This window comes from Triticum dicoccoides, chromosome 4B (assembly GCF_002162155.2).
Source record: "Triticum dicoccoides isolate Atlit2015 ecotype Zavitan chromosome 4B, WEW_v2.0, whole genome shotgun sequence".
Taxonomy (NCBI): Eukaryota; Viridiplantae; Streptophyta; class Magnoliopsida; order Poales; family Poaceae; genus Triticum; species Triticum dicoccoides.
This window is the reverse complement of record NC_041387.1, coordinates 629,206,844-629,218,227: the sequence shown is the minus strand read 5'-3', so window position 1 is coordinate 629,218,227 and position 11,384 is coordinate 629,206,844. Positions and strand designations below refer to the sequence as shown.

At 44.6% G+C, this 11,384-nt stretch overlaps 1 protein-coding gene across 2 annotated transcripts; it reads left to right on the top strand.

Annotated features, from left to right (window-relative positions):
- The first annotated feature begins 4,923 nt into the window (after nt 1-4,923).
- Nucleotides 4,924-7,607, top strand: LOC119294079 (metal tolerance protein 1-like). Of its 2 annotated transcripts, none has more exons than XM_037572343.1 (2): nt 4,924-5,009; nt 6,157-7,607. In XM_037572343.1, the coding sequence occupies exon 2, from the start codon at nt 6,164-6,166 to the stop codon at nt 7,349-7,351; it is 1,188 nt and encodes a 395-aa protein (XP_037428240.1). In that variant the 5' UTR covers nt 4,924-5,009; nt 6,157-6,163; the 3' UTR covers nt 7,352-7,607. The 2 variants fall into 2 exon arrangements, with proteins under 2 accessions (XP_037428240.1, XP_037428241.1); XM_037572344.1 differs by having other exon boundaries at nt 4,956-5,009; nt 6,164-7,607.
- Nucleotides 7,608-11,384: the final 3,777 nt, after the last annotated feature.

Here is an 11,384-nt window from a genome sequence, read left to right as displayed (position 1 = left end):
GACATGTTGTAAATATTTGCAGAAACTATGGAGCACTCCCGAGACGAAGAAACAGAAGCGATATTGGGGGACATAATCGCAAATGGAAGGGATGAAGTTGCGTCATTTCTCCTCGACACCGTTGGTCAGCTGGAAGAACTGGGTGAAGAAGAGGGCTATGTTCATGATGGCTTCGGCCCATTAATGCCGGTTCAAGAAGAGGACTATGTTCATGATGGCTCCGGTGACACAATGGAGGTACAAGAAGGAGACCGTGCTGACTGCTCCGGTGACCGAACTGAGCCCGGCCAGGTATATATATATTAGTTAAGCCCGTGCTGACTAGTTAATTGATGCTTCCATTATTTTGGTATATGTACACATATTAATTACTCTCGTCTTTCTTCCTTATAATTTCTAACCCTCCAGATCGAGCACAACTTCGGTAAGGAGACGAGGCCCGAAGAAAAAGTTGTGCTCGGATGAAAAGTTTGAGATCATAGAAATCGCGCCCGACGGCGAACCGATTGAACCCATCCGGACAAGCAAGGCATTTTCTGCTCAGTGCGGGGTTCTTGTTAGGGACAAGATCCCGATCAGCATCCAGCAATGGTATAAGCCTAAGGAGGAAGACCCTGAGGTGTCTTATGTCAATGATATGCAGAAATAAGATCTTTGGACTCAGCTGAAGGCAAATTTCACCCTACCGCGAGAGGAGGATCCGGAGAAGCCAGTTAAAGAGCAATTAATCAAGTCTTGTGCTCTTAAGAAGATGGAAACCCTAATGAGGAGGTGGAGGAAAGAGCTGAACCAGTTTGTCGAAAAAAAAGACACCAGAATTCATCGGCAAATATGAGAAGATCAAAGATCATTGGCCCGCATTTGTGGCCCACAAGACATCAGAAAAGAGTAAGAAGATGTCGGAGAGAAACAAGAAAAATGCTGCGAAGAAGACGCTTCACCATCGCACAGGGTCAGGTGGCTACCTCAAAGCCCGGCCTAAGTGGTCCAAGGCTGAGCATGATCTGCTTGAAAAAGGGATCGAACCAGAGACAATGTACTGGCCAGACCGTTGCCGGACTTGGTTCTTCGGGGCTGGCGGAACCTTGGACCCTGTAACAGGGTTGTGCCAGTGGACGGACGAGCAACTGGAAATACCAGTCAAGAACCTTCGACACTATATCGATGCAGCGCAGTGAGGGACGTTCCTTCCAAACAGGGAGAAGGACGAGCTCACAATGGCCCTTGGGAATCCTGAGCACCCTAGACGGACACGAGGCACGCTAGGCTCCATTCCGTGGAAGGTTGGTTTTTCGGACGCAGGGGGTTACAAAACCCACGAGAGGAGGAAGAAACTGGAGCAGGACCAACTGCAGGCGCTGCACGAAAGGGTAGTGGGGCTAGAGGATCGAGAAGAGGAACGAGAAGCAGCAGATCGCAGCAAACGACCTGCCGAAGCTTCCCCCGAAGCTACCCCGCCATCTCAGCGGAGAAGCAGCGTGGCTTCCACCGAGCTGCTTCAGCCGGAGCATGTCTTGACGGCTCCTACCAGCTATCCCGTGGATGGTATCACGGAGTCTCAAAATTGCCACATTATGGTGCGATGGATGAGTTTGAAGGTCAAGGCGGCTGTTGGCCAAGTTTATCCTAGTGGACCCGGCACAACTTATCACTGCCAGCCGATTCCAGAAGGATATGCTAAGGTGATGGTGGATGAAATAACGGGGGGATTTGAGGACCTCCTGCTTGAGCACCCTACCGGTGAAGGGGAGACTAGGCTGGGTTGTGCTCTGAAGACTCCATGCCTATGGCGGAAGGAGCTCATCAACCTTCTGAACTGGACGCCTCCGCCTCCTCCTCCTCCGGCGAGTCAGGGCACTCCGCCTCCTCCACCGCCTCCTCCTCCAGCGAGTGACGATCAGGGCACGCGTGGCGGCACTCCGCCTCCTTCTCCGCCTGTGCCGGCGCTCCCGAGCAGCCAGCAGCCTCCTTCTTCTCCGCCTCGCCAGCAAGGGCGGAAGAGACCCGCCGCCGCCCCGGCTGCTCCGGCGCGTCATACTCCTTCTCCTCCACCTCGTAAGCAAGCACGAAAGAAGACAGACGCCGCAGCCGCTCCGTCTGCTCCGGCGTCTAGCAGCACAACCAGAGGCGGGAGGCAATACAAATACGGTCCATCTCTCAAGCCTCTAGAGAAGTTACCGTACGAGAGGTCCGAGGAGGAAAATGATGCGATTGTGCGGACCCACGTGAAGGACTTCTTTGAAGGGGTGAAAGCAAAGAGACATCCACCTCCGGAGGAGAAGGTAGATTCGGTGAAAGCAAAGCGCACTATCGATGCCCTGAGGAAACCACCAAAGTCTCTGCCGAGAACCAACTATGAGCGCATTACTGAACAGACATATCTCCAAGCCCAGCGGTTGGGAACTACTATCAGTGATAAAAGGTTAAAAGAACGAGCAAAGGGGATAAAAATTGCCCAGCTCGGCGAACAAGCATAACAATCGTGCCCCCCGCTCAATGTGTCTAATGCTCCGGGGACGGTGGCCGGTTATGGCAATCTTGAAGATTACCTGCCTGACGATGCACTTCCTGATTTCATGGCGGTGGATGAAAACAGATACGAGTACGGGAAGCCTCTCGTCAAAGATGAAAAATCTCTGACAACAATGATGCGAAGATTCCATAGTTGGTACATGAAAACCTGCAGAGAGTCTGAGGGGACGAACAGTTTGTATCTGAACATTAAAGATGAGCACGACCTCGTTTCAAGTGATCTGTTGTGTGTTCCATTTGATGAGTTCTTCGCGTTCTTCAATCAAAAGGCCCTCGATAAATTAATGGTCTTTTGCTACTGTCTGTAAGTACTATTTCTGTCATTAAGTCTCTATATATAGCTCGGCTCTTTCATTGCATGTATTTATAATTAATTATCCTCAATATATTATGCAGATTGAAGATCGTCGAGTGCAAAAAACAAGAAATTTATGATATTGGGTTCATTAACACAAATATCATAGATGTATTTGTGGTTGAAAAGAACGTCAAAGAGGCCGAGGACAACTTGCTACGATCGTTGATCAAAAATCAAAACAAAAATACCATACTCTTTCCTTACAACGGCAAGTGAGTGTTACTGTCGTGTGCATATTCGGTTTCCCTTATTACTCGAGCGAGGTTATAATAATGTAATTGATGAGTTATGCATGCGTGCGCAGGTATCACTATATTCTTCTGAAGATTAAGCTTGAGCGGGGACTAGTAACCGTCTTAGACTCGAGATGGAAAGATCCCAAAAGCTATGCGGACATGACTGAAATGCTCAGCAAGTAAGTTCAATCGATCATTATCGCATCATATCGGCAACTTTTTGTTCATTTCCTGATATCTCAAGTAATAATTATTATTTTCTTTGTCTTGCAGGGTTTGGAAACAGTTCACCGCAGAAGCTCCGGGACTGCCGAAGGAGCTGCGATATACATACCCGAAAGTAAGTACTACTGGGCTAGCTAGTTGCGCGCATCTCCCGTTGATTCTATAGCTATACTTTCATCAATGCCATTTATAATGCTTCATTATCAGTTTGATTGACCTCTATTTCTCGTAAAGTGCTTGTCGCAGGAGGAAGGGAATGATTTCTGTGGATACTACGTGTGCGAGTTCATCCACACCGCGACTTTGAAAAACAAGCGGGGCTAATCTAAAAGACAATATGAAGTGCGTAAGCAATAATATTCATAATTTCATTTTATTACACCATCATTTCTGTTGAGTTTCATTCATATATATGTATTAATTAACCCCCCTTTTCAAATTAGACGTGGCAGATGTGGAATGAACTCCTAGAACTAGATCGCATGAAAGCAATTCAAGAGGAATTGGCGGGATTCTTTCTTGACCACGTCATCAGTAAAGCCGGAGAATACCATGTGGAAATTGATTTAAAATGCTAGGGGTTTGTAATTAAGAGATCTTATACATATTGTACATGTATGCAGCCAGTAGCGTCGGATACATGATATGAAAACTTGTTGTTCGACCAATCTCTCGGAGAAGGAGAAGTCGATCGATCACTTCTCTCGATATGCATGACGAACTTCTGTACTGAATGGTTCTCTCGATCACTTATGTATATATAGTACGTAGCGTCGACCAAGCACGGACATAAGAGAGGACATTTCTCTCTATTAATTAGCTAGCTAACACAATATATGAAACACCTAAATTAACCCCCCAAAACCCCCAACCTCCCTTCCTTAAAAAAAACAAAAACCCCAGCCACTGGAATGCTGACGCGTGGATGCCTTTTGGTCCCGATTGAAGCCACCAACCGGGACCAAAGGCCCCCTGACTGGGCTCGGCGCACAGGGCCACGTGGAGGCACATTGGTCCCGGTTCGTGTTTGAACCGGGACTAATGGATGGAGGTATTGGTAACGACCCATTAGTCCCGGTTCATGAACCGGGACTAAAGGCCCTTACGAACCAGGACTATTAGGTGTTTTTCTACTAGTGAGTAGGTGCCGGACGGACGCACGCGGACGCCGCGGTAGCCCGAACCTCCCCGGCGGCGAGGCGGCATGGTGGCGCGGTGGTGTCATATCGGCGGCGAGGAGAGAAAGCGGTAGAGGGAGCGAGAGAGCGGCAGAGAGCGCTGCAATTTTATAGGCGCGCAGGACACGGTCCGCCAAATTTAGCGTGCGAGCTGCCGCCTTTTCCCCGCGCGCGCAATCGTTTTCCCCACGCGCTAGTTTGCCGTCACAATTGAGCGCGCGAAAACGTCCCGCTCGCTCGCGCTAAAAAATCAGTTTACCGCGTGCGTTAAAATAACAGTTTACCCCGCGCGTGTCTTTTGACGCGGTTGTTGGAGATACTCTTAGGCCCCTTCCTGGTCAGCAGGCCGCCTTATAAAACGCTGACCACGCGACCAGCCCACCCGCCTACGATCCGCGCATGTTCGTCAAAGATCATTCACCCCCACCGCCCTCCTCGCTCGCGGAGCTCACCGTTGGCGTCCAAGAGCAGGCACATCAGGTAAACCATCGATCCTCCTCCTCCGGTTCCAAACGTCGAGCGAACAGAGCAATGTTCCAAGTCGTGTAGATGCCGACATCTTAGTTTAGTAGGAGTAGTCGTTTACTTGTTGTAACCGTCCTCGCTCCCCTCGCCTTCCCCTTGTCCGTCTCCGCCTCAATCTCCGGCGGCGTGCGCGAGCGGGCTCGATCCCCTCCTCTCCAGCCCCAGGTGCGACAGAGCTTAGGTTTGGACAGATACTCATGATGCTTTGAATCCCTCGTCCCACCGCTAGCTGCTTCTCCTTCTGTGACTTCGTTGCGAATTTTGAGTTTTCCGTCCATGGATTACAGCCCCAATCAGGCAATCAGCCAGTATGATTTTGTAGTGCTTTCTTCCTGCAAGTGTTCAAATTGGCAAAGAACTGTCCGGTGATTTGGTTCTGCGACCAGACCATCAATGTTTTGTTTTGATTAGGCGTCTCTATTTCAGCATATTATAGACTTGAGTTAAATGCATTTTCTGTTCATTCTTTTTTGAAATTTGCTAGCTGTGGCCATTTGCTGGAGTTACTCTGCCCCATGTTGTTCACATAAAGGAGGAAAGTTCGTGGTCTTATCTAAAAACGCTATCATAAGTTTGTAGGCATTAATCTTTTTGAAAGTATCAATACATAGCTGAATGTTGACTTTGCCATAGCTGACCTTTTCATAGCTGAGGCCTGAGGTCATCCATTATAGTAGTATCAGTAATGATGTGGTCTAGATGTGCCTTTTTTTGGAACTGCCTAACAAAATATAATCCAGTTGCGCTTAAGTTCTGTAAAACTAATACCTCTGTCATGTGCAAATATCCCTTTTTGGATTGTGGTTTTAATATCTGTTGTTCTTGCAAACCAATACCTTTGCAAGTTTTACCTTTCACTTCTACCTGTGGTAGTTTTTGTCGTATACGGGCAACAGAGTTAGATGAATGTTGATGCAATTTTATTGAATGAATGTGCTGCTTCAGTTTGTTCCCGCGACCAATTGCGGCAGATCCCTACCCCTTCACATATATTTTTTCACTAGTTCTAGTAGGAAATGCACATGAGAAATGTTGTTCTTATAGCATTGCATATCAGTAAATCATGCACCACCATTGTACGTGTGTATTGACTCAAATGCAGTTTTTAGATGGACAGCCATACTAATTCATCATCGCCCCACGAAGTAACAATGGACATCTCATCGGCATCCGGGAGCAAAATGTGCAGAGGTGCTTCTTGCGACTTCGCCGACTCCACCAACACCTCCAAAGACGCAAAGGAGAGGTCCGCGTCCATGAGGAAGCTCCTGACCGCCGTGATCCTCTGCGTTATATTCATGGCGGTCGAAGTGGTTGGAGGCATCAAGGCGAACAGCCTTGCGATCTTGACCGATGCAGCCCATCTCCTCTCGGACGTCGCCGCCTTCGCCATATCTCTGTTCTCCCTGTGGGCAGCTGGTTGGGAAGCGACGCCTCGGCAGTCGTACGGGTTTTTCCGTATAGAGATTCTTGGCGCACTGGTCTCTATTCAGCTCATATGGCTCCTCGCCGGCATACTCGTCTATGAAGCTATCATGAGGCTCGTCAATGGAAGCGGGGGCGAGGTGCAGGGATCCCTCATGTTCGCGGTATCAGCTTTTGGTCTGTTCGTTAACATTGTGATGGCAGTGCTGCTTGGCCATGACCATGGGCACGGTGGCCATGGACATTCACATGATCATGGTGACTCGGAGGACAACCATGGGCATGATCATGAGCAGGGCCACGCACATCACCATGAGCACAGCCATGGCAGTTCCATCACCGTCACAACTCATCATCACTCTCATTCAACCACCGGACAACATCAGGATGATGCCGAGGAACCGTTGCTCAAGACGGCTAAGGAGCCTCGCCGCCGTAACATCAATGTACACAGTGCTTATCTGCATGTGATCGGTGACTCCATCCAGAGCATCGGCGTGATGGTCGGAGGGGCTCTCATCTGGTACAAGCCCGAGTGGAAGATCATCGACCTCATATGCACCCTCATCTTCTCCGTGATCGTGCTGTTCACCACAGTCAGGATGGTTCGGAACTTGCTCGAGGTTCTGATGGAGAGCACGCCCCGCGAGGTCGACGCCACCAGGCTCGAGGGCGGCCTCCTTCAGATGGAAGGCGTGGTTGCTGTCCATGAGCTGCACATCTGGGCTATCACGGTGGGGAAGGTGCTCCTGGCGTGCCATGTGACCATCGAGCAGGATGCGGACGCTGATCAAATGCTTGACAAGGTCATTGGGTACATCAAGGAAGAGTACAACATCGGCCATGTCACCATTCAGATCGAGCGTGAGTAAGGCCATTGTGCTTCCTACACTTGATTCGGGTGTTGGTTTTCTGTTGTGCTTCTTGTGTGAATGGGTCTGGATTGACAGTCATCATGGTTCCTGATGCACTGCTGGTGGTTCGTCCTTGCAGTAGTCCATTTGGCAAAGTTTTCATGGCGCTGAATGTGCAAGGTTTTCATGGCAATGGGGTTTGATTTAAGTAATTATATTCAGATGACATTGGTTTTGTATCGTTTTGGTGGCATTTAATCTGTAGCCTCTTAATCTAGTACTATAGCTTCGAGCCAAATTCGACCCCATTTCAATGCAAACTAGGCTCCATCAAATAACAGGATCCATGCATGTTGTGAATTGGGCAGCAGGATATACATAGTCCCAGATAATTACTGCGAATAGGATTTAACACACACGCGCGCGCGCACACACACAGCCCTCAAGAGTCAGGACATGCATACAGCTTTTAGCAAAATTCGACCCGGTTTCAACACAAACTCGGGTCCATCATAGAACATAATCCATGCAAATTTTTTTTTGCGAAAATACAGGATCCATGCATGTTATGGATGCTTCCAAACACTAATCAAAAATTGCGTGCACCATTATTCATTGGCAGTTCGAGTTGGTCAATGTGCCTTCTAACTGCAATGCATTCCAATAGTTATTTCTAATGATCTGAATGATTTGCTCGTGGATATCAACACGATTGGTCATCATGATGAGGGTTCCCGTCACCGAATCAATCTTGGCACCTAGCTTCAAGCTCTTGACCATGTTCATTATCCACAACTCTCCTTCATCATAGGTCATGTTCATCTTCCGTAAGGACGCCGGTATTGATGCAGTGATGTATACGGCGGTAATTGACACAGATGAAAAACCAATGATTTTCAAGAAACTCGTCTCAGAGAAATACTTATGTGATTCCTACATGGAAAACATTAAAATGTGCAACACACTAAGATGAAATGAGAGATAACAAGTAGCAGGAAATGAAATATATTTGTCAACCATCAAAACGGGATAACAATATTAACAATGAAAATGGTAGATTCATCAAAACAAAAATACTCGATTACATGAATATTTCAACCATTAAAATTACTCCAAAATTTGATAATGTATTTCAGCATTAATAAGTTTCACATACTCGATCCAATATTGCCAAAACGCTACTCGTTGCACCTAGCATAATACCTACCAAATCTAGGTGTTAGTGCCTTCCTTGAAGTATCCAAAGCTCCTATTCAGGATTTTCATAATTTGTAATTAATAAAATTATTTACAGTAAAACCACTTTGTGAATAATACAATTATTTATACTAAACATTTATATTTCTTAATAATTTATCTTCTGTCAAAATCAAAATTATTTTTTTTTCATAAATTTGAACTATATTTTTTATAAGAGTTATGTCAGTGTTTTTAAAATACATTGCACCTTAAAAATATATGTAAACCAATTCCTCTTAAATGGATAAAATGCATGACATCTCACATTAATTTGTGGCACTTGAAATGTGGTGTATTTGTAAGTGTATGTATCCTTACCCCGCAAAAAAAAGTGTATGTATCCTTACATATCTTGGTGGAGATCTTAAGTCCATGTGATACCAAATATTTTCATAGAGTTTTCTAGTATACGATTAAGTATACAGGAATGAACAATTTGCTCCCGTCATTTCAATATTAGGGTAAAATACTTTTAACAAAGACTACAGCGATCCCATGCACATTGTGGGTATGAAGTAAGTGCGTGGATAAGAGTAAAATGGACGGTGAAGTCTGGCAAGACTCTTTTCCTGCATCGTTTTTTGTTTTTTTTTCGGGTTTACATATTTTGCTTGCTTTTTCCTATGTTTTTATAAAAAAATAGTTTTTTTTAATTTCCTCACGTGAAGCACAATTGTGTGAAACACGGGTGAAGGACAGTTGTACTTATTGCAAAGTGAAAAGCACATTTGTGCTTCTTGAAAAGTAAAAAAATCATAGTTGTGCTTCACGGTGAAGCACATTTGTGCTTGCGCAGCAGATATGTGCTTCTTGAAAGTGAAAAGCACAATCTTGCTTCCCCGTGAATCACAGATGTGCTTTTCCGAAAAGTGAAAAGACACAAATTGTGATTTTGTGTGAAGCACAGTTGTGCTTCCTTTTTTCTTGATTTTTTTGGTTTCCATTACTTTTGGGTTTTTTGTCTTTGATTTTTTTCTATTTTTTCGAAAAAAACTTCATCCAAACATATTAACATTGGATCAAGTTTTGAAGCAACGCGAGAAATGCAAGGGCAAAAATGATTCGTGATTCGGACACATGAGTTAAAAGATAAAAGGTTTTGGAAAAAATCTACTTCCTCCCCCCATGTTCTCCTGATTCCCCATCCTAAGTATCAGTTGATGGTGATGTTAGAGATACAGACAAGTTTAAGAAAACTTATCGAACTCCTCCATCTAGTGATTACAGAATCCTTGTTGATGTATAGGAACCTACTTCAAGGTTGACGTACCTCACAAGAATTAGCTGGCCCCATGTCACCTATATTTTAATGTTTTCATTCCCCAATGCAATTGGCTTGCACTATAAGCCAATACTCCAGCATGGAAATGCAATCCTTCACTCTTATGGATTTCCTTAGCAATATCAACCGCTTGAGTTCTATCAAAACACTAAAGCAACCTATAAATTTCCTCTGTCCTTCCTTAATATGCCTCTCTGTCACACGGATGCTGCTGGGCTTCTATAAAACCCCTATAATCGAATGAAGGTCAAAACATGGATAAAACGTAGGATAATCTAGATCACTTGGACTGGCTGAACTCTCCAGAATAAACACAACCTAGGCGGTTTGACTAACGTTTTGACACATAGACTAGCCTAACACAACTCCTGGCTACATTCAGTCCTATCGAGATACAAGTTGTTACCAACTTGATACAACTCAAGTCTTAATCTTGACATAGCAAGAATGGTTGCAAGTGACAGCTCCTGCATCTGAGATTGACAACTCTATTATTGAATTTTTGAATCGCTGACTCGGGCCCATTGTTGAATCGTACTCAGCCAAAAAGGGGGGCATTTTGGTTTATCTGACGTTCTCTTGCCTAGATGGCTCTTACTAAGAAAGTCAGCTTTTTATAGCCCCCACCCCGTTGGTCCACTTTGCATCAAGACATTTGATTCTTTGATATATTCAAGGCACCTTTTCTCAAGCTATCCTTTTTTCGTCATTGTATTCTTTCATATTGTAACCCTCGTTTTAGGGTTAGGAAATTTGTAAACCCACCAGTTATTGGATCCATAACATCTACAATTGTTATATTTTGTCTAGATCTCTCCCTAGGATTTAAAACTTGGATATGGAAAAGTATAAAAATAAGAATATGACTCCATCTTCATATTAGTAATAATACGTTGCACTAGAAAATAGGGATAATTAATTTTATGCCCCTTGTTGGATCCCACTTGTTTGATTTGCCCCTAGTTTAAAAAAAACATCAGTTCTGCCCAAGTGTGCTTGCTTCTCTAATGCTTTTATCCTTTCACCATTTGACTGTCACTTTGAAAATGTCATAATAAATTCATATTAACTCAGAAAAATGCAAATAATATATCAAATTGTTCAAAAAAAACAACACCTACATTGCTTTTCCAACTGCTCAATCATTTCTCTAAACGCTCTTCTAAATGTTTCCACTCTACGTTAGTGAGACATCGGTAATCAATTGGGATTCCCAAATGCTTAATCAGGAATTGACCTTGTGCACAACAACAAAAGTTAGCGTACAACTTAAAATAATTTTCTTTTATGGAATTTAATTTTAAGGGTTAATTAGATAAATGCCACTCCAATTCTGGTGATTCAAAAAAATGCCACTACTATTTACAAACTCCGAAAAATGCCACTCCCAAGTGTTTTACTTAGTGCATTGAAGTGGCATTTTCTGAAGTTTTTTAAATTGAAGTGGCATTTTTCTAAACTGGCAAAATTGGAGTGGCATTTATCTAATTAACCCTAATTTTGAGGAATGACATTTGCTCCAGAGCACTG